We start from the raw sequence: 25,594 nt of genomic DNA, 5'->3' as shown, positions 1-25,594 counted from the left end.
ATCTAAAATCACCTTTCCAGAATGTGAAAAAATGAGAGCTTAGTCATGGACAAAATTTTAGGTCATTTCAGGTAGTCTGATTTCGTCAATGTTTTCAGCTCTAATACTGTGAACTGTTCTGAGAGAACTTCGGGGTTTATACATGTGCTAATTTGCACAATTTTATGAAGCTTGAACCTTTAATGACACATTTTAGTGTCATTTTTATAATACCTGGTAATTCTATGTATAAATTTCATTGGAAAAATGCTTTGGAGGTTGAAAAGGTTGAAGATTTACAGTAGTCATTTAACATGTTGACCATGTGATGGCCGCACTGCAGGTTAAAGGATGTATGAAAAGGAACTCTAAAATGAAGACTTTGGTTTCAAGAGTCATGATGAAAGTTATGCAAAAAAATACCTCCCCCCCCCCCCCACTCCCTCAAAAACTCATTTCTGAGGCATATTTTATATCTTTTTTTATATCTTTTTCATACGCATGTTTTCTGTCAATGGTCGGGAATGATGCCATCGATGTGCTCACCAGGAGAACGGGACCAGCTTACAGAACCTCCCATTAGGGCTCTTTCCCTTACACAGTTGTTTTCACAGGTATCACCATTGACATATCACCAATGCAACCTACTTGATTTCTGAACTGACTACAGGGGCCTTATGAAACCTGTAGTTCAAAACCCTTTTATGCCTCCAGAGGGAAGCTGAGAAAGTTTGCTTTTATTTTACATATTAAGACCAATGGTAAGACATATTAAACCAAATGCTTCATATATCCCTTAAGCATCATCCAGAATAAAACCTCCACAGCAGAGTTACATGTAAATGTTGACTGTGAATATGTATAATAGATACACACATATATATATATCCGCACCTACATAATATAAGTACATTTTATATCTAATTGTAATAAACTGTTATCAAATAGCAATGGCAGTTACAATGTAAAAAAGGGCAGTATTCCAAAGCACTGACAGCAATTAAGTGTATCATATTTACACCTCATGTCATATGTAAGGATATACAACATTTTGTTTAAACAATAGCATGGTTTCAAGTTTTTCAGTCCATAATTCATATGCAGGTTAAGCATATGAATGTCCTCTAATTGGCATTCAATTATATTGAACAGTGCATGATTTGCACCTCAAAATGGGCAATCGAATGCCCGCACAGTTCACCTGCCAAGATCACATGGTTTCAAACATTGGTCAGAAATGCTTTTGCCAACTGATTCAAAAGCTAATACATGAAAGTGAAAATGTAGAACAATTCAAGATGAGACACGACTATATTCAACAAAAATATACTAAGTGAGTGAAGAGTAATTGGCACACCAAACAATATACTTGAAAAAAAACAAAAACACATACATTCCTCTAATTCACCAGGTGTTAAACAGAGTGACCACTGTAAATTGTTGTGCATTGCCGTCGCACAACACAGCTTCCAGACAAATAAAGGATATTTCTGATCGGTGGGCTTTGTGAAGAAATATAATGATTGAAAATTACCTCAAAAATACATGAACATGTATCTAGAAATTAAGACTTAACATAACTGGCTTTATTATCACTTTAGGAGATTTTACATCTAAATTACTTAGAGGTAAGCTGCACAAATAAACACAACAAAAATAATACAAAAAGTGTAATATACATGTACGTACTAGGGTAAGCCTTTAATTAAATCTTTAATGACAAGTACTAATTCATAACAATTTATGAATTCAATGTATTTTTGTTGTTGTTGTTTAATGCCGGACTGACGAAGTTGTTATTTAGATGTTGGCAGCCCTTATATATGACAACACACACATGCACACCGTACTGGTAGAAGGCAAACAACCGTCATCAGATTTCAGACGAAGCAAACAGCTATACTTATTGTCACCATGACCAACACGAATGGATAGATCTAACACATCTGATGTCCCACTACAAGCTTACTTTTCATTCCATTCTTGATGAAAGACTCTCTGTGACAAACTCACCTCACAGAGAGATTGGACATTTGTAACCAATGTGTGGAACATCTGGTTGACCAGTTTGCAACAATACTGCTTCTGATTGGTCAATTTTGTGTTCTTGATTGACAGTTCAGAAAGGTCTACTGAGAGATGGGGAAACAGCAGAATATGTCCACCTTGCACTTTGCAATGGCTAGAGTTTGGTTAAAAATGTATAAAAAAAAACCCCATGAAAAGTCATACTTAATCTGATACATGGTTGAGGTACCATATTTCACTTAGACATGACATAGTACATATGAGAGTGTAAAAACTGCTAATGAACAGGAAAAAATGTGCAAATTTATACATGTTCAACCAGCAGTAGATTAATCAACTGGCTAACTACAATAATAATACTAACAATGTGAATGTAAATTCATGTACACCACCACGTTTGACCTGATTGGCGTGTAATTTTCAATAAACTTGAGATACATATATCATGGGTTACAAATAACTAAGAGTAAATAGGCACAAAGGAATAAATTCAGCATGTAAATTTTGACGCAAATGCAAAAAAGCATAAAATCCTGAAAGTGTACTTGAGGAAGACCAAAAATAGCGAACAACACTGTTTGATAAACTGGACTATTTAATAATTAGCTTAACAATATGAAAAAAAAAAAAAATTCACCACATTTGGGTTTGAACTCACAATGTGATTGTGACCAGAGAAATGCCAAGATTTACTAATCTACACACTCTGTTATTGATAGTCACATTTTATTGTGGAAGACAAAAACATTGACAAGAATGAATTGGACAAGCATAGGATTGGCAGATTTATGGTAGGGAGTTGGCAAAGCCGCGATGTAAGCTGGGCCGCGTGAGTCGTTTTCCTATTGCTTCCACGTGAAACCCCAAATCCATGAGTCTAGAGTGGTCCAAAATAAGACGGCCATCAAACACATGAGCCGGTTTTAACATCTTCTGATAGATCTCCTTGTAGTCCAAAGTCTGAGAAACAACAAAAATAAAATCTGTCCTGGATTAATCATTTAATCGTTTTTTCTTTATCTTACACTACTGATTTATTTGATTGATGTTTAACGTTGTACTCATCATGCTAGCTTCCTCTCCGGGTGTATGTGGGAAGGTCTGCCAGCAACCTGCAGATGGTCAGGATTTTCCCAAGCCTGGTTTCCTCCCACCATGATGCTGGCTGCTGTCGTATAAGTGAAATATTCTTGAGTACGGCGCAAAACATCAACCAAATAAATAATAAATAATGTTGTACTCAAGAATTTTTCACTTATACAAATGGCAATCAAGTTTCTGGGTGAGGTGTAAAAACCATCGACCTTCACAGTTCATGTGTTAAAGCAATCAACTTGCGGTACATGTACACGTTTTATTTATTATTATATAAATATTATTATATTTATATAAATAATAATATTTATATAATTTATACTTCCTATGTTTTCTCATAATTACATTTTTTGGATTTCAAAAGCCTGAAGAAAGCTGAATATTGTTGGCCACCAAACTATTTGTGGTCTGTAAGAATTATGTGCACAGCGACCGCAATTGCATCCCCTCAAGAGACGGTCCATGCATAAAAGAACTGCAACTGTATTAATACAAATATTCATTTTGCAATGGGAAGAGACTATGTTGTCCAGAGAACATAATGTACCCTTTATGGATTTCTGAAGAAAACCTTCTTCCCATACAATTAACTGCAGAGATTAATGAAGCCTATGTGGATTGGTGCATGATAAAGACTTCTCTGCTGCTCCCTTTGACTGATGATGATGATGATTTAAGAACGAGCAGAACTACATATCTCTGTGCCAGCCATCTTGGAGGGAGATAGCCTGCTTACTGAAAAACTCTCTACTAGGAATCAATACCCTATTAGCACTTCCCTTTCTCGGGAGGGACGAATGGAATTCTGTCTATTTTAGGGTAAAAGTCTTTTCGCTGTCAGCTTGCCATTTTGGGTGTACAGGTGCACGCTTGGTATCAAAATGATGGAAATTGTCTAAGCTTTGGGCAGGTATGAGATTTAATGATGAAATTTTGAAATTCTGGGCGAGAGCATACAAGAAGACAGGTGGTGATGAGGCTGCAAGTGACGCCCCCTTGGCGCTGCTAGGCACCCTGCCCAATTGCCAGCATAGAAAGGTCCAGATTTTGACGGTTAACCTATGTCAAGATTTTAATGGCTTCTTTCTCACAGGCTGGGCCAGGTATGCACCAAAGATTATTGGCCACAGAATATTTGGGACTGAGCTACAGCGCTAAATGTTAACATTGTCGCTTATGGAAAATTAATGGAGGTCTGTAGCCTCATAATCACAATAGACAGGCTCTGAATTACCTCCCTTGTTACATGACACTGGCAATGAAGTAAAGCGAGATTAGTTTTTGAGGCGTGAAACTATGACCAGTGGGACCCTGCCTACTAAAGCATGCAGTATGTAGGTTATGCCATGACTTTGACAGTATTTTCTAGGCAATATATTGTAAAAAAAATATGATATCAGTCTCTGAGTGTTGCAGAAATGTTGAGACGTTAAGTAAAGTCAATGTTTTTCAGCTTAAGAGTTCACCAAAGCTGTCTACTGTATGTAATTAGGGTCAGGATTTAAAAATTACAGGTACCTCTAAATGGATTACAAAAATATATAACGTTTATCCTTGACTTTCCATATAAATTTATAAAAATAAAATTTTTCTCAAAGCTTGGTCTTCAACTACCTTATGTTGCTTTACCTCCCAAACTTGCCAGAAGCCATTTTCTGAGGTCCCACCCAATCACACCTTACTCCTAAAAAATGCAATTTTAAAATGAGACAGTGACCTAAAGGGAGGTAATTCAGTGCAGCTCTACTGCTCCATGCTGAGGCTCGCTCACACACACACTCAGCCAGGGTCAGAAGTATAGCCTCTGTAGCACATTATGTCACGCATGTATTTTGTATACAATCTATAAACTCTGAACTTCATAACATGGGGAAATGGGGCATGTCTACTGACCGTGAACTCATCCCACTCAGTGCACACCACCAGAGCGTGAGCACCCTCTGCAGCTGTATATGCGTTCCCACACACAGTCACCAGCTCACTCACTGCAAACACAAGTACATTCTCAAAGTAATTTTGACCCTATAAACACTGGAGTTTCAACAATCTCCTGATGTTACGGCAATGTGCATTGTGACAGATCCAGAACATTTTTTCTCATGTTTACACCTGTTCAGAGGACTGGACAATCATCAAACACATTTTTTTCATATATATGTACATATATTGTAACCAGTTTAAAGACAGGAAAATTCCAATGGTAATTTTGTCAATTCCAAATAATTTTGTTTTGCCCAATAAGAAGGAGCATTATTTTCTGTCCATGGCACAGTGAGGCCATATTGGTTAGCGCACTAGCACAGCGTAATGTCCCAGGAGCCTTGCACCAAAGCGGTCTCTGTGAGTTCAAGTCCTCTCGGGCTGTACGTGGAAAGGACAGCCAGCAACCTTCGGATGGTTGTGGGTTTTCCACCAGGCTGTGCCCGGTTTCCTCCCACCATAATGCTGGCTGCCGTCACATAAGTATTCTTGAGTACGGCGTAAAGGACCAATCAAATAAATACACTGGTGCAGTTAACTTGACATATGGCACAACAGTGCTGTACTGTGAGTTTGCAAAGAAAATAATTACAGAAATTCTTCAGAGTTGATAAATGACTGAACAAATTTATTCAGGGATAAATATAAACAAACCTCTCTGTGGATTATCCCCTGAAACACTTATCAGGTCCCTGAAAACCACAAAAAGTACGGTGATACAGTAATACAGTATTACAGTAATAGTTAAGGGTTAAAAATTTAAGCTCTTGTATGGCGTTCTTAAAATTTCACAAGCCTTTCTTTAAATTTATACTGATGTACATAATCTGACCAGTAGTCACTAGTTCAGCTCTTGCTGGTGGTAGGGTAAATTTGAAACAAGATTTTTGTTGGAAACACATTACTGATAATCATCATGTAACAGCCAAACAAGCTTTTACCAACTGTTTTGAGTGTAGAGGCTAATGTCACATTAGCAATATTTCTGTATTATGTACGTTAATGCACTCACCTAATGATGTGCTCATCCTGAACTTTGGGATCATAGATTCGCAGCTGTGCCCCTTCATCCATCAGATATTTACACACATATATCGCTGGAGACTCTCTGCAAGAAATATAACAGGATGACATAATTATTTATTTATTTTCTTTCTTTGATTGGTTATTGACTTATTCGGTGTTTTACGCCATACTCAAAAGTATTTCACATTTACAACGGCATGGTATAATGGGAGGAAACTGGGCAGAGCCTTGGGGATATCCATGACCCTCCTGGCAGACAATTCTGCATACGACTGGAGAGGAAGCCAACATGGGCTGAACTTGAACTGTTTGATTTGTGTCTAACATTGTACTCAACCATTTTCCACTTTAACCCCAGTGGTCAGAGCGGTGGGACGAGGAAACCGAAGGAAATCTCCTCCCCTGGCTAGGTACCCTACAAATGATTTACATATCAAATGTAGACATTTAATTTACACAGGTTAAATGTAGTTGCCATATTTTAAGTATGGGATGGTAATCAAAGTTCATTGCTGGAGAAAATAGGCCAAAGTTTAATTTTACGAATTTTACCATTATTTACCGAAAGGGTTCACGAAACATAACTGTTAATTTGTGACTGTAAATATTCAGTGTTTAAGCCAATAAAACAGAAATATTAAAACAACATTTATTTCAAATTTTTAGAACATATTTACTACTTTGTACATGTAAGTAATCTCATGTGTGACACAGCTTTTCCATCAGCAAACTTGATTTTTTAAAAGTGATGTGAACGGCGAATCCGGGTCATCGTACCAGAAGGTCAGGCGTTTGGCATATACATACACACAGGCTTACTCTGCAGAACAAATTGCAGCACTTGCATGTCTTGGATGAAGCTGTTACCTTGTGTCTCCTGTATCCTTCTTGAAGGCAAATCCCAGGACGGCAATGTTTTTGTTCACCACGGTGTTGAACATACTCTCTATGATCTGATTGGTAAATCTCCTCTTCTGGTACTCATTCATGTCAATAATCTGGCAGAAATTAATCAAATTATTGTTTGATGAAACAAAAGAAGGCAGATAAATCGAGGGTCACTTTATAAATAGTAAGTGTATATGATGGAGAAAAACATGATTGACAGACAAGATGTTTAAATAGTATATATAATCCAAAGATGGTCATCCTACATGTACATGTATCATCTAAAGATGGTCATCCTACATGTACATGTATAATCCAAAGATGGTCATCCTACATGTACATGTATCATCTAAAGATAGCCATCCTACATGTACATGTATCATCCAAAGATGGTCATCCCACATATACATGCATCGTCCAAAGATGGTCATTCTACATGCACATGTATCATCTAAAGATGGTCATCCTACATGTACATGTATCATCCAAAGATGGTCATCCTACATATACATGTATCATCCAAAGATGGTCATCCTGCATGTACATGTATCATCCAAAGATGGTCATCCTACATATACATGTACAATCCAAAGATGGTCATCCTACATGTACATGTATCATCTAAAGATGGTCATCCTACATGTACATGTATAATCCAAGATGGTCATCCTACATGTACATGTATCATCTAAAGATGGTCATCCTACATATACATGTATCATCCAAAGATGGTCATCCACATATACATGCATCGTCAAAAGATGGTCATTCTACATGCACATGTATCATCTAAAGATGGTCATCCTACATGTACATGTATAATCCAAAGATGGTCATCCTACATGTACATGTATCATCTAAAGATGGTCATCCTACATGTACATGTATCATCCAAAGATGGTCATCCTACATATACATGTATAATCCAAAGATGGTCATCCTGCATGTACATGTATCATCCAAAGAAGGACATCTACATGTACATGTATCATCTAAAGATGGTCATCCTACATGTACATGTATCATCTAAAGATGGTCATCCTACATATACATGTATCACCCAAAGATGGTCATCCTGCGTGTACATGTATCATCCAAAGATGGTCATCCTGCGTGTACATGTATCATCTAAGAGGGTCATCCTACATGTAACATGTATAATCCAAAGATGGTCATCCTACATATACATGTATCATCCAAAGATGGTCATCCTGCATGTACATGTATCATCTAAAGATGGTCATCCTACATGCACATGTATCATCTAAAGATGGTCATCCTACATATACATGTACAATCCAAAGATGGTCATCCTGCATGTACATGTATCATCTAAAGATGGTCATCCTACATGCACATGTATCATCTAAAGATGGTCATCCTACATATACATGTACAATCCAAAGATGGTCATCCTGCATGTACATGTATCATCTAAAGATGGTCATCCTACATGTACATGTATCATACAAAGATGGTCATCCTACATATACATGTATCATCTAAAGATGGTCATCCTGCATGTACATGTATCATCTAAAGATGGTCATCCTACATGTACATGTATCATCCAAAGAAGGACATCTACATGTACATGTATCATCTAAAGATGGTCATCATACATGTACATGTATCATCCAAAGATGGTCATCCTACATATACATGTATAATCCAAAGATGGTCATCCTGCATCTAAATGTATCATCTAAGATGGTCATCCTACATATACATGTATCATCCAAAGATGGTCATCCTGCATGTACATGTATCATCTAAAGATGGTCATCCTACATGTACATGTATCATCTAAAGATGGTCATCCTAAATGCACATGTATCATCCAAAGATGGTCATCCTACATATACATGTATCATCCAAAGATGGTCATCCTACATATACATGTATAATCCAAAGATGGTCATCCTGCATGTACATGTATCATCTAAAGATGGTCATCCTACATATACATGTATCACCCAAAGATGGTCATCCTGCGTGTACATGTATCATCCAAAGATGGTCATCCTACATATACATGTATCATCCAAAGATGGTCATCCTGCATGTACATGTATCATCTAAAGATGGTCATCCTACATGTACATGTATCATCTAAAGATGGTCATCCTACATATACATGTATCATCCAAAGATGGTCATCCTACATATACATGTATCATCTAAAGATGGTCATCCTACATATACATGTATCATCCAAAGATGGTCATCCTGCATGTACATGTATCATCTAAAGATGGTCATCCTACATATACATGTATCACCCAAAGATGGTCATCCTACATATACATGTATGGTGCAAAGATGGTCATCCTACATATACATGTATCATCCAAAGATGGTCATCCTGCATGTACATGTATCATCTAAAGATGGTCATCCTGCATGTACATGTATCATCTAAAGATGGTCATCCTACATGTACATGTATCATCCAAAGATGGTCATCCTACATATACATGTATCATCCAAAGATGGTCATCCTACATATACATGTATAATCCAAAGATGGTCATCCTGCATGTACATGTATCATCTAAAGATGGTCATCCTACATATACATGTATCATCCAAAGATGGTCATCCTACATATACATGTATAATCCAAAGATGGTCATCCTACATATACATGTATCATCTAAAGATGGTCATCCTACATATACATGTATCATCCAAAGATGGTCATCCTACATATACATGTATAATCCAAAGATGGTCATCCTACATATACATGTATAATCCAAAGATGGTCATCCTGCGTGTACATGTATCATCTAAAGATGGTCATCCTACATATACATGTATCATCCAAAGATGGTCATCCTACATATACATGTATAATCCAAAGATGGTCATCCTACATATACATGTATAATCCAAAGATGGTCATCCTGCATGTACATGTATCATCTAAAGATGGTCATCCTGCATGTACATGTATCATCCAAAGATGGTCATCCTACATATACATGTATAATCCAAAGATGGTCATCCTACATATACATGTATCACCCAAAGATGGTCATCCTACATATACATGTATAATCCAAAGATGGTCATCCTGCATGTACATGTATAATCCAAAGATGGTCATCCTACATATACATGTATAATCCAAAGATGGTCACCCTACATGTACATGTATCATCCAAAGATGGTCATTCTACATGCACATGTATCATCTAAAGATGGTCATCCTACATATACATGTATCATCCAAAGATGGTCATTCTACAAGTACATGTATCATCTAAAGATGGTCATCCTACATATACATGTATCATCTAAAGATGGTCATCCTACATATACATGTATCATCCAAAGATGGTCATCCTACATATACATGTATCATCCAAAGATGGTCACCCTACATGTACATGTATCATCCAAAGATGGTCATTCTACATGCACATGTATCATCTAAAGATGGTCATCCTACATGTACATGTATCATCTAAAGATGGTCATCCTACATATACATGTATCATCCAAAGATGGTCATCCTACATGCACATGTATCATCCAAAGATGGTCATCCTACATATACATGTATCATCTAAAGATGGTCATCCTACATATACATGTATCATCCAAAGATGGTCATCCTACATATACATGTATAATCCAAAGATGGTCATCCTACATGCACATGCATCATCCAAAGATGGTCATCCTACATATACATGTATCATCTAAAGATGGTCATCCTACATGTACATGTATCATCTAAAGATGGTCATCCTACATGTACATGTATCATCCAAAGATGGTCATCCTACATGTACATGTATCATCCAAAGATGGTCATCCTACATATACATGTATCATCCAAAGATGGTCATCCTACATGCACATGTATCATCTAAAGATGGTCATCCTACATATACATGTATCATCCAAAGATGGTCATCCTACATATACATGTATAATCCAAAGATGGTCATCCTACATGCACATGCATCATCCAAAGATGGTCATCCTACATATACATGTATCATCCAAAGATGGTCATCCTACATGTACATGTATCATCTAAAGATGGTCTTCCTACATGTACATGTATCATCCAAAGATGGTCATCCTACATGTACATGTATCATCCAAAGATGGTCATCCTACATATACATGTATCATCCAAAGATGGTCATCCTACATGCACATGTATCATACAAAGATGGTCATCCTACATATACATGTATCATCCAAAGATGGTCATCCTACATGCACATGTATCATCCAAAGATGGTCATCCTACATATACATGTATCATCTAAAGATGGTCATCCTACATATACATGTATCATCCAAAGATGGTCATCCTACATATACATGTATAATCCAAAGATGGTCATCCTACATGCACATGCATCATCCAAAGATGGTCATCCTACATATACATGTATCATCCAAAGATGGTCATCCTACATATATATATATATATAATCCAAAGATGGTCATCCTACATGCACATGCATCATCCAAAGATGGTCATCCTACATATACATGTATCATCCAAAGATGGTCATCCTACATATACATGTATCATCCAAAGATGGTCATCCTGCATGTACATGTATCATCCAAAGATGGTCATCCCACATGTACATGTATCATCTAAAGATGGTCATCCTACATGTACATGTATCATCTAAAGATGGTCATCCTACATGTACATGTATCATCCAAAGATGGTCATCCTACATGTACATGTATCATCTAAAGATGGTCATCCTACATGCACATGTATCATCTAAGACGGTCATCCTACATATACATGTATCATCCAAAGATGGTCATCCTGCATGTACATGTATCATCCAAAGATGGTCATCCGCATGTACATTTATCATCTAAAGATGGTCATCCTACATGTACATGTATCATCCAAAGATGGTCATCCTACATGTACATGTATCATCTAAAGATGGTCATCCTACATGCACATGTATCATCTAAAGACGGTCATCCTACATGTACATGTATCATCCAAAGATGGTCATTCTACATGCACATGTATCATCCAAAGATGGTCATCCTACATGTACATGTATCATCTAAAGATGGTCATCCTACATATACACATATCATCCAAAGATGGTCATCCTACATGTACATGTATCATCCAAAGATGGTCATCCTACATATACACATATCATCCAAAGATGGTCATCCTACATATACATGTATGGTCCAAAGATGGTCATCCTACATGTATACAAAAAGTTTTAAAAGTGACTGAGACTGAAAGAAAATAGAAAAAAGAGGAATAACATAAATATGCATTTTAATCAGACTGTTTTCCACAAACCTCAGAAAAAAAACATAAAAAACATCCAGAATTGGTGATTCTATTCTGAACTTGTTGAGGTCTTACAAAAGGGACATTGTTCTGCAAATTAAAATCGGAAATTTGTACCTTTCTGAAGTTCTCCCTTATCTCTCCCTAGATGTAGATGTACATTATAAATCCAAAGATTGGTGATTCGCCCGAGATGACAAATATCTATTCCATTTCATGAAGTTTTCACATTTCATAAAGTTTTCACATTTCAAACCAAATCATCATTTTCATATCAGGTTTCTTTACCTGTTGCCAGTAAGCTGCCACCACAGGTAGATTTAAACACTCGCACAGATAGACCATGTTGAGGACATCCTTCTGAAAGCAGCTTCACCAAAACCTATGAATAACAATTAGATTGCAATAGATAAAAATCCATAAACAGACATGAATTTAGTTTTGATGCTATGCAAAGCGTTTTGTGCACTAACATTTATACAATATTAAAATTGCAATGGTGCTAGAATTTTGATGGGTGGGGCTGTTGTCAAGAGGTTTGCATGTACATATACGTGGCAAAGGCTTGTGATGTATTTCGGGCACTCCGTTATAACTACACAAATAAACAATTTGCTGCCGTACAAGTGCAAAAGCTGACTCATAGTTTTTCATGATAGCATTAGTCATCCCTCAGATAACTGAACACAGAATACACAACCTGTTATGTATTTCACTGGTCTGGTTTACTGCGTTTATCAAAAATCACATGTATGTATGTAACATGTTAGTAAGGTTTATGTGTGATGAAATTGGAGATAAACTACCACACTTTGATGAAACGCTACAGACAAGCTTGATTCCAAACATAATTTGGAAGGTGTGTTTGTGTGTGTGTGTGAGCAGGGGGGGGGGGGGGGCGTTCTTAAGATATTACTGACCACCTCTGCCAAATTCACACACAAGTTGTCACATAAGTTTCTAGTGTTTTCTCTTTTAACGACAATCAGCTGAAAGAATTTTAGCTGTTAAAAACTGTTAAAAAGTTCCAAATACAGCAACAACATCCAGAGGACATAGGTGAACTTTGACAGAATTGCCCATGAAAGACTTGTTCAAAACCTGTCCTTCTGTCACATCAATTTTCTCCATTAGGAACACAAAGATGTCTCAGTGCTAGAGAAGATGAGGAAAGTTTTCTCCAATCATTTCTAAGTGTATTTCTTCCTTTAGCATTAATATGGGTCTTTTATCATATCCAGAACTTTTTTGGAGTTGTGGGTCTGTCGGCAACCTGCGGATGGTCAGGAGTTTCCCTAAGGCTCTGTTCAGTTTCCTCCCACCAAAATGCTGGCAGCAGTTATATAAGTCAAATATTCTTGAGTACAGCAAAAAAACACCAACAAATAAATAAATTTTTGGACTTGTGGAACTAACAAGTTTCACAGGTCAGGAACACTATGAAAATGTAGAGGTCTACTTTGCAAATCTTAAGTTTTAAGACTGGTCTTCTTACCTACACTGGCCTTGAGGAACCTGTCCCCTATCCGTGAGTCTGTGCCTATGGCGTGGACACCTCTGATACGTCAGCTCCCGTCACCTCACAGATGGCAGAGATAGCATTAATACTGGAGATCCTCTGGGCTAGGAAGGCATTGGCAGCCTGTGGAAGTAAGGGGGTTACACGTAATCACAGTTCATTACGGTTAACATTATAATTTACAGATGTGAACAGAACTACATGTACCATGATTGGACGGGGGGGGGGGGGGGGGGAGGAATATGAAGCATTTACAGTGTACATGGTGACTGTCGATATGGATGGCAGTTTTGCTGGTGGCACATGAATGGCTGTACTCGTGTGGACTCTAGTGTGTACTCTGTCGACACTAAAATAAATCCCCCCTCTGTGCTCTTTTTGCAGATACACATTCATCATCAGGTGACATGAAAACTCTACACTCCGGTATGCACATTTATGTAGGTTCAAATACAGCCGCTGAATTTATCACATGAAGAGATTCTAATGACGTACAACTGGCATATATTCATTTGTGCTACCCTAAATGACAATAAATTTCGCCACAAAAGTGGATTTTAAAGGCAAATAGATGTCATAAAATGTTATTTTTAGTGCTTTAACTTACAATTTTCCATTACAATATCACCCCACGAAACCCTAAAAACACCTTTACATTATCAGCTCTCCGAATCAGGAAATACGGGCATGTTAGTCATGGATGAAATGTATGGTCATTTAGGGCACCTACATGTAAAATGAACAGGGGCAGCCAAAGTTGATTGTAAATCACCAAGGTGATGATTATTTATTTATTTATTTGATTGGTGTTTTACGCCGTATTCAAGAATATTTCACTTATACGACGGCGGCCAGCATTATGGTGAGTGGAAACCGGCAGAGCCCAGGGGAAACACACGACCATCCGTAGGTTGCTTGCAGGCCTTCCCACATATTAGCTGGACTTGAACTCACAGCGACCGCATTGGTGAGAGACTCCTGGGTCATTACGCTGCGCTAGCACGCTAACCGACTGAGCCACAGAGGCCCCCACCAAGGTGATGATCATAGCATGTTAACTTACAGTCGACACAATCTTGCCTGCTGGGATTGTAAGCTAAGACAAATCACAATTTGTAATCAAAAATTACAATCAGATCAACCCTGTTGTAAATATTTACAACTGCCTCAAACTAAGGTTATGTTCAAATATTGGCCTTCGGTAGACTGTTAAAATAAATTTTGACTCAGTTTGCAAAGATGTGTAATTTTATTGTCCGAAAAGGTGTTCTGAGAATTTTTCACGTGTTGTTGTTGTTAGCTGCTGAATCATGACGTAGAACCATTTTGAAAACTACGGCAAGAAAAACTTACTGACTGGTACAGTGCATTTTACAGACCACCATTATGTGCTAGTCTCTGCGTGCAGGCTGGCTCTGATCTAAATCAAATCAGTAAACAATGGGATAAACAAAAAGGATCGTTAGACACAGTGCAAAGTTTCAGTGTTGAGTATTACGCAATCAACTATAGTGTTGCAAGACTCTTTACTTACCAACTTGGATAACTCAGATGACCAGAGATTTGTAGTAATAATTTTATTCTTTGGTACCCAGTGGCTGTAGATTTCTGTAATGGCTGTAACAGCTTCCCTCCCTTCTTCAGTTTCTTCTCCACCAATCAGAACACGGTCTGGGTTGATGAGGTCGTTAATAGCTGTCCCTTCAGCCAGAAACTCGGGATTTGACAAGACCTATATCCAATCAGAAAACAGTTCTAACTAGTTTGGTTCATTCAATTTGCATGCTTACAAACATGAATGCTTTTAACCCAGACTACATGTAATTATGGTAAAATTACTTCAGGTATAGCAGAAAAATAGATAAGGGCATTAGAAATACAGAGTAGCCATAACCATTAGCAAAATAAATGTTTCTGGAATCTTCCGTGTTCAACATGCGTAGCATCAACCAGGTGATTCTATTATGGTTCTTTGAGCCAAATTCCTGTAAATATTGCAAATTACATTTCATACTGCTTGTGCATGCCTTCATTTATAATCCTGTTCCTGATGTGCACTTGACTGCTTATATTTGTTTACATATTTGGCTCAATGATTAGAATGCAAAGGCTAGATTCCCAGCGTATTTTTGCTACTGTTCCGGAGAAATTTTGGTTTTCTTACATGTACAGGTAAGTGATATATATTTGCCCAGAGAGACATTAAAAGGAGAACATGAACTTTTCATTTGAAAAAAAACTTTTATTATTACCTGTGGCAAGACCCTGTTAATTCTATAACCGTAATAACATGAGGGTGACGTGAGTATGGTGTTACAGGGGTACAGAATCAAAGCTAATTGGTCGATAGTGGAGACAGGGTTTCCTGGGTTAAACCTTCTATCCTACGTCGTGCTTGAGTTGGTTAGTGCACTAGCGCAGCGTAACGACCCAGGAGCCTCTCCCCACTGCGGTCGCTGTGAGTTCAAGTCCATCTCATGCTAGCTTCCTCTCCGGCTGTACGTGGGAAGGTCTGCCAGCAACCTGCAGATGGTCGTGCCTTTCCCCTGGGCTCTGCCCGGTTTTCTCCCACCATAACGCTGGCTGCCGTTTTATAAGTGAAATATTCTTGAGTATGACGTAAAACACCAATCAAATAAATAAATAAATACATAAATAAATACGTCATGCTTGAATAAATCTGTCACACCTAATTTTAGCTTAGGCTGGACATAGCCTGCACTTGCTCACCTCTCACACCCGCAAATCAGAAACAATTCTTTATCCCTTTAAGCAAATAAATAAATAAATGAATGTACTCAACCCTCCATACCTTATACCGGACCCCAGGTTTGACGTTGGCCTTCAGTATGTTTGTGATGCGCTCAGCCGCACGGACGGGAACTGTACTTTTCTCTACCACGATCTTAGAGCTCTCGGCTACATCAGCAATTCTCCGCGCGCAGGCCTCTATGTACTTGAGGTCTGCAGCTCGTCCCTAAAGCAAGCATAATAAAATCCACCAATCAAGTTTAAAACTGCCAACATTTTATGTTAGTTTTCCGTTTCTTACTGGCATACTGAGCTATTAAAAGGCCACTCTCAGTGAAAACAACTGGTTGCTGACCAATCAGGTTGGGCTGGTTTGGTTTAAATTTGATGTTTTTCTGGTGAGAAAATCGAGAGGCATTGTTTTCCTCCAGGCTTTGGCCAGATATCTCCATTCATATACCTCTTGTCTGTTGTAATCTATTCTGAATGATCATAATTTCGACCATGACTGACTCGCCCATTTTTCCGGAGTGAGAGCTCTGCTGATTTTAGAAAGGTGTTTGCTTGGAAACATGGGATGATATTCTACTGGAAAATTAAGTATAAGTTTCAACACCACAAATACCACTTTGTGACATTTATTTGCCTCAAAAAATGCCTTTTTGTGGACAAAATTTTGGTCATATTAGGAGCATACACATGTATGTGAACAACATGTATTTTTCAGACTAACATTAACCTATAATGCAAATACTAAACTTCACCTAAACTTCATCTTTTGTTAAAATGACATGTTTTGCTTCATTCTGATTGAGTCATCCATTTTGTAGGGCTCCTAGAGCCTTTTTGTTTAGTTTGATTTGATTACTTTCTTATCAGAAAGATCTAATTGTTACTGTCAATTGAACAAAAGTATCATTTTAAGTGTTTTAGGTTCTTCTAAACTTGGATCTTTACAGGCAAAACTTTAGATGAAATACAGCATTTAATCTTCACTAGATGTTATTTTCTTTTCTGATAGATGATAAATGCTAGTCCATTCAGGTACATGTAACATTCACTTAAATTTTGACGGTAAACATTTACAATGAACGGCATAAAATGTATTTCAAAATATCTTTTATTGGAAAATATTTTTGAGTGCTAAACTGAGTTTGCATGTAAAGAACAGACAGACAAACAAACATAACCACCACAGCCATCTATTGGCTAAAGAAAAAAAAGTTTCATTTCACTCCCCCCCCACCCCCACTCCAGAGACTGACTGCCTATTATAACTTTACTCTTACCTTTCCCAAGCCATACATTTTAGTTGGTGTGTTCACGCTTATAAAAATCAACTCAGATTCTTTGATGGCCTTGTCCACGTCTGTGGAGAAAAACAAGTTTTTGCCTCGACATTTGCGGACAACTTCATCCAGGCCAGGCTGAAATGATCAAATTGAACGGAGTAAATATGTACATCACATAGGGTAACTGGATTTGGGTCAGCACAAGACTTTGATCTACATACTATACAATGAAGTCCGTGTACATGTAGATCAGAACTCCCATCATTTACATGAACTATGAAACACTAAAAAAATTGACATTTATACTAAATTTCAGTCCCACATGTAAATTTCAATAGATTGTTCACCGTAAAGAAAAGCGGCCAAATTCACCCATTATACCTGTACAGGTAACATTTATGAATTTTAATATTTATTATAACTATTCCAATTTTACATGCTGAGGGTTTCTTAGCTTGACAAAATAACAGATCACTATTAATGAAAGCGTGACGTTTACACTGAACCAACAAGAAAATGTTTAATAATACTGATACAGTCATGTGGTTCCTGATATATTTATCATCAGATTATTCACATGTATAAATACTTAATATTTCTATAGAACTCCTAGTTCCCCCATCTATAGTAGTCAAATATTCCCCATCTGTATGAGTATGGCATAAACACCCTAATTCCCTCAGCCTTTTTGCATATGAAAGAGCCGCTTTCATTGCAATTTATGCCCAATTACAAACTCTGGAGACAAAAACAATGCTCATAGTTGGACTGGTCAGTGTCAGGGTTTCACAAAAAGTACAATTTTTTTTAGTCTATATAGTACAATGCCATCAGAATATGCTTGGAATAAACACCTTACAAAAAACGTGAAAAGCTTGAAGAATTACAGCACATTTGAACATCAAATCAACTCCCTGTCCTGTAGGCTACTCCCATAGAGTATGAATAGTGAGAAAACAAACACACAGTACCTCAAAGATGGGCAATTTGTCCGAGTTCCACTGGGCGATGCGTGAAGCATTCATGTCACCACAGTCACCTGTATGTGGGGACACTTGAGGGCGATGACACTGCATGTCGGGCCCCCCACATACCCTGCCCCTATACAGCAGATCTTCTCCAGAGGCATGCCCCAGACGCGGCTAATAAAGAGAAGACAGACAGGTCAACATTACACCCAGATTATAAACAATTTTGAAGGTTCTGTAAACCATTTTAAGATCTCTGTAGGAAAGACTTTGAATTTACATTAATACCCTCAAGGGTTTCACAAATGTTGTTACAGCGTAAGACCAGATACTAGTGGAGCATAATAATGTAACAACATCTGGGGCAAATGACCTAAAATTTGGCCCCAAAAAGTGCATTTATAGACACAAATAAATGTCTTATAATATTCACTTCTGATACTGAAACTTACATTTTTCAATTAGGGCATCATTCTACATTCCCCAAAGGACCTTTTCAAGATGAAAAAAACTTTCAGAATCAGGAAAAATGATTTAGTCAAGAACAAAAGTTTAGGTGACTAACCGTTTTAGCAGAATTTTTTAAAACTGACAGTGTGAAGTACATGTACTTGTCCTAGGACCAGGTGCACTGCAAGTGTTGTTTTCAAATCTTTTGTTCATATCATCATTATACAACATAACTGGAAAGTATCACTAACTTTCATGAAATGCATATACATGTACTGTAGAATGTATAAAATACCTGTACCATATCATAAGAGAACATCAGGACAAAATGAGACCACCAGATCTGTCCAATTGCAGAATAATACCAGTAAAACATTGGGACTCTGGGCCCAATCAAATCACCAATCACATGTTCAAGCCATTAAGATGCATTACTGGCATTTCTCAGCTAGACAGACCCAGTGACTCAGAAAGTTTTGTTAATGATAAAGATAATCAAGATGAATATTTAAATGACGTAGCAAAGCTTAACTGCTCATGCTCATTTTCCATAAGCTTCACAATAAAGTGGAGTTAAAAAAAAAAAAGATACCAAGTTTTACATAAGAATGTGAATTTTCCTATGGGATGAAGAGCATAACACACAAGATCCTGTTATAACAATAACAATAGTACCCTTATGAGAAAGTTTTCCGAGTAAAAGTTAAAAATCTGTATCTGACCCTTACCTTTCACATGCCTTGTCGGAATAAATGTTTGAATTCTAACGTTTTTATAGAAAGTGTTTCAAGTTAATCATTTGGAAAGTAACATTTAAGGGGATTGCTTAAGTACTGGGTTGATGCTACATGTATAGTTGCAACATACTATTTACCTCTTTTATTTGCCTTAAACTTTCAGGTTTTTATGGCAAATAAGGTAATTTGACACAAACTCTGATCCTTGTCTACCTTTGTGTACATGAACAGGTTAGTCTCACAGACACGTACATGTGTATATACAAGCCCATGTTAAATAGAAATATTTTTGTTACTGGGCACTCTGTTTCTGAGCCAGTGTACATGTATTATCAACACACATGTAATTATTATTACATGAATATAATCAGCTCCCAGATGTGTGTGGTGGGTGTGGGATGGGTGGGGTGGGGGTTTGGAGAGGTGTATGTAATGACACCCTGATTATGATAATCACACAAAGCCACATGGAGTAACTTGTCAAAATTACATCTTGATTTAATTCAAGCTACCAAGTCTAATATTTTAACACGACCATGTTCGTGTCATACTGGTGTATATACCATGGGTTTTCTCATGTAAAGTGCACATGCACTTCCTGTTTATATGGCCAGCATTACTCCACTTTTTCCATTTAATAAATGTCTTGTTTATAGCTGTTTGATGATTATGCTTGATAAAGGTGTTCAAGCATCTGTATGTGAGCCAAAAGGTCCCTTATACAGGATAAATAAAGTTCTTATCAACAGAATCTACAGATCGTTTTCATAACATTCGTTCATTTCGTGTTTTTGCTTCATGGTATTTCGGTATAGTCAGAGGGTTTCAATGTAAACATAGTTAACCTACCAATCAGGGAATCAGACTCGGGTACCTCTTGGTCAACCAGTACTCGGCCCATCCCCTTAAATACTGATATCAAGCACTAAGCACGAAAGAACCATATGTTCCCTAGATTCTGAAGAAGTCTTCAGCAAGATACAACTTGGGGGCTATTTAATTATCCTGAAGGAAATTAATAGCAGTGTTGATAACAGCAGATGCACAAATATTAAAACAAATTTATCAATGTACAAAATAATACAATAGTTGATCAAGAAGGTATATAAATAACATGTTCTTAAGTACATAATGTATGTGCAAGTGCAGACTGGTGTTCTAGCCACAGGTAGTTTCCATGTAGTATATTGTATTTCTAACAGAAAATGGAGGTGACAGAGCCATTTTGTGTGCTTATTTTTTCTTTTGTAAACATCCCATAGTGTGTTTTTTAGAGTTTATTTTTTTCTTCTGTTGACACGGATCTATCAGAAATCTTAGTTTTAGTACACATTTTTTTTTCAGACTCCAAATCACAGAGGGCATACATGATTTCCCATTGCCAGTGTATCTTCACCAACAGGCTTCAGACATTTGTTCAGTTTTAGCTTCTTAATTTGTCACAAATGTTGTGAATATCAAATTTTTTAATTATGTCTTTTATGAATCCAGACTTGAATTGCCCAACATTTTCACATTTGCAGGAAGAAGAAATGAACCTTGATAAGAGGAAAAAGTTCCGTGGCCTTCACACAGAAATACTGTAGCGAAGAAGTAAACTTTGAAAAAATATGAGCATGAACTTTCATAAACTGATCATGGAGATAATTAGAGATAAATACATGTAAGCTGGTCCATTTCAGGGCTTACTTGATGTAATCACAAATTCAAATTATATAAATGCAGAAGTAAGACTGAATAATACAATAATTAAACTAACTTTACCCATGGAACCATGAATTCAGAATTTATACAGTTACGCAGAAGGGTTGAAATACAGGACACAGTCTCACCAGATCTTAAATGTGTATGTTTGTACATTTTGATTTGATTGATTGATGTTTTACGCCGTACTCAAGAATATTTAACTTGTTCAACGGCGACCAGCACTATGGTGCGTGGAAACCGAGCAAAGCCCGGGGGAAACACACAACCATCCGCAGGTTACATGTTTGTACATAAGACCATTCACATTCACATATGTGTGCTGTACTTAAAATACTATAACAAACCTGGAGGACAAGAACAATGTCCTACACCACATACATGTAGGGTTTTGACAGGGGCCAAACCGTACAGGGCAAAACTGCAATGCCACGTAAATTTGTATATGTTAGACTATCTTTTTAAGAAGGGGTTAGCTGAAAAATTTGCCAGTTGTACATGTAAGCCCTGTACCCACCTAAAACCCTTTTTTCTAGACTTCTGTATGTAAAATATACCAAAACATACGTGTAGTTGTACATGTCCACTGGTATAGTCAAGGATCATCTCAATGTTTTACTCACCTGTGCTCCATCAGTACCAGCTTAAGGATCAGATACAAGATTTAAGGCCAAATCCTGGAAAAGCTACTACACCACTGTGCACACAGACTTTAAAGAGAACAAAAATGTCTTGTGAAATTTCACTGGGGTGGTTCAGAGTGGAGCACGCATGTGTGCAGATAAAGCCCTGGCCTCTATACAGTGGTTTATGGGTGACAAGGAGGCAGGGAGATGCCTGGAACATGCACCCAGTATCAACATGTGCTGCTGATGCTGGCAGACAGGGTCCTAATCTGCTCTGATATTACAGTTCAGGCTGAACAGAGATGGTGGCTGCTCACATGTGGTTGTAGATATACCCATATCCCTTATTTAATCTCCCACAGCTCTCAGCTAGCCTCCCTCCCCCTCTCCCTCCTTCCAGACCTGCCTCCAGACAAATCCACACAACTGACACACTCAGACTTCCTCAGTGTCACCACCCCTCACCAGCTGTTTTTATAACTAACATGTGCATTTAATATACAATACTGTTACGTTTTTCTGCTAGTTTAACAATACCACCAACCACTGAGGACAAGCATGTGAGGTACATTACAGAATGGGACGTACTCAACAAACCTCTTGGACACTATACCTTATACATGTTAATTGATTCTACATGACTCAAATGTACATGTACATGTGGAGTAAGTATAAATAAATACAACTGTATGGTTGGTTATCAACTTAAAAGCTTAAAAGCTTGTTCGTAATTATAACTTAAAACCACAGTAGCCATAAGGAATCTTTACACGCATGCGGGTATAATGAATTGGTCATGCAGATACAAATACATCCATACCATGGATCCATACCATGGATGTACCACCACTATTACAGCATGGAATGAAGAATGAATGAAGGAATGAATGATTGAAGGAATGATTGAAGGAAGGAATGAATGAATGAATGAATGAATGAATGAATGAATGCTCTGGTGTTATACATCGGACTTGCCAGTTTTTCAGTCATATAATGACACGCTAGCCATTAGGCCACCGAGGCGGTTTACAGCAATGGATGACTTAATTCTGTATTACATGTAAACTAGCAATAGGGCCTGTGAGAGTTACAAATTCTCAAGAGTTCCGCCCAGGGGCGCTTGTGCATTTACTGGAAGTTGGGGCTAGAGCCCTGGCAGTACACAGTCTTCACGGATGAGCGTTGGGTGAATAGAGCGTTTTCTAGCTGAAACTTTCAGTATATGCGCGAGCGCCCCCACGCAGAACTCGAGAACTTGTATCTTTCATAAGTGTACATTATATATGTAAAAGCAACAACTACATGTAGAGTGAGTGAGAGAGTGCTTGGGGTTCAACATCATACTTAACAGTCATGTGATGATGAAGGAATCCTCAGAGTGCATGTAATGTGCCTCCTTGTTTAGGACAGGACAGATTTCCACTGCTCTTTTATCCAGTGCTGGTTCACTGACACGCCTTACCGAATGCAAGAAAGCTGCCCCCGCCCGAGCCATTAAACTGATACGGGTCAACCAGCCGCTGCACTATCCCCTTCATTCTGAACGCCAAGCGAGGAAGTCGGTGAAGTTACTAAAGTCTTAGCTGTGACTCGATCCAGGATTGACCCTGGATCTACCGCTCCTGAAGCAGACATGTTTCCTAGCAGTCACTAATCTATGCACCAGTCACCTCGTTTATCATTGATACACATGGTGTGAAATATATGGCTACTGATGATGACTGTCATTTCAATCTTGTTTATCTCAAACGGTATTTTGATTATCCTGACCGCATGCGTTAGAGGTATGTTTGTAAAGTACATTTGTACACATGCTCAGTGCACTGAATGTTTTCAGTTCTGTAAAAACCACTTGCTGTTAGGTCACATGCTTTAAAGTCAAACAATATTTGTACATTCCTGAAGTTAGTTACATTAATCGCCCTACTGTTTTTGCTAGATGGCTTGAATGAGATGTATTGTTAATATCTGTACCCAAAATATGATTTGTTATATCTGAAACTCCTCACACTGAACGCAGGGTTGATACAGGCCTGTGAGTCTCTGAACAGGGGAGAACAATTTGGCCCAGTGTTTTCATTAAGTGGTTTCCTGGACCAATGACCAGCCGTCAGGAAAGAAGATGTCGACATAAACCTTGGTGTCTATTCATCCTTCACACATTCGCGAGCAACACGATTAAGTCCAAGATAACAATGAATGAAGGGTCGGACCTGTAAATCGGTTCTGTAAGTGTAACAGCCCATTCTCGGATGGCGCCACAACATCAGACCAACTCAGCCACAAGCCCGCTGGTGTCACCCAAGACAGAAAGTTTACAATGTGCAACATATTTAAAATACAGCCATACATGCACATGTTTTCTCTGTTGTAAACATATCCTACTTTTTCAGTAAATAATTTCATGTAAAATTAAGGTGGACTCCTCTTTGTAGTTTGTGCTTTATGATTAATTACTGTAATACACTTAAGTATTTGTCCAAAAACAACATAGGTTAGTCACATTTTTCATATCAGGGTGTCATGCCCCCCCCCCCCCCCCCCCCCCCCCCCGTCTTCCATTTTATCAGAATAAGCCAATGATAATGCATGCAAATAAGTTCATGAAACCATTAATAGTGTTGGTGCTGAAACATTCAATTTCCCGTCAGGCTTCTCAACAAGCCTAATACCCTTCTCAACAAACCTAATACACTTCTCAACAAGCCTAATACATGTACACTTCTCAACAAGCCTTATACACTTTCTCACCCAGCTATATACACTTCTCAACAAGCTATATACACTTCTCAACAAGCCTAATACGCTTCTCAACAAGCCTAATACACTTCTCAACAAACCTAATACCCTTCTCAACAAGCCTAATACACTTCTCAACAAACCTAATACCCTTCTCAACAAGCCTAATTTACTTCTCAACAAGCCTAATACATGTACACTTCTCAACAAGCCCAATACAAACACCTCTGAGGTAAAATGAGTAACTTGGTCAAGGACCTAATTCAATTTGTTTTCTGATTGGTGTTTTGTCCGTACTCAAGAATATTTCACTTATACGATGGCGGCCAGCATTATGGTGGGAGGAAACTGGGCAGAACCCAGCAGTAACTCACGACCAACCTAATTCAAGGTTAAATGCTGTATAACTAAATGGCTGTCTTAACAAGCCCTCTTATTCACAACCACTTCATACATTGATGGAAAATGAATCTTTCAAAAGAATTACAAGTAAAT

General features: G+C 37.8%; 1 protein-coding gene across 1 annotated transcript; it reads right to left on the bottom strand.

Annotated features, from left to right (window-relative positions):
- Nucleotides 1–448: 448 nt before the first annotated feature.
- LOC135472731 (UDP-glucose 6-dehydrogenase-like) lies at nucleotides 449–19,004 on the bottom strand. The gene is given in 14 exon segments (XM_064752383.1): nucleotides 449–2,967; nucleotides 4,996–5,087; nucleotides 5,737–5,774; nucleotides 6,095–6,190; nucleotides 6,976–7,106; nucleotides 12,602–12,687; nucleotides 12,690–12,695; nucleotides 13,809–13,865; nucleotides 13,868–13,955; nucleotides 15,367–15,564; nucleotides 16,645–16,809; nucleotides 17,873–18,010; nucleotides 18,847–18,905; nucleotides 18,908–19,004. Coding segments are annotated over 14 exon segments (1,425 nt in total). The 3' UTR covers nucleotides 449–2,793.
- Nucleotides 19,005–25,594: the final 6,590 nt, after the last annotated feature.

The sequence above is a fragment of the Liolophura sinensis genome, chromosome 8 (assembly GCF_032854445.1).
Source record: "Liolophura sinensis isolate JHLJ2023 chromosome 8, CUHK_Ljap_v2, whole genome shotgun sequence".
Lineage (NCBI taxonomy): Eukaryota > Metazoa > Mollusca > Polyplacophora > Chitonida > Chitonidae > Liolophura > Liolophura sinensis.
This window is presented reverse-complemented; position numbering and strand designations above follow the sequence as displayed.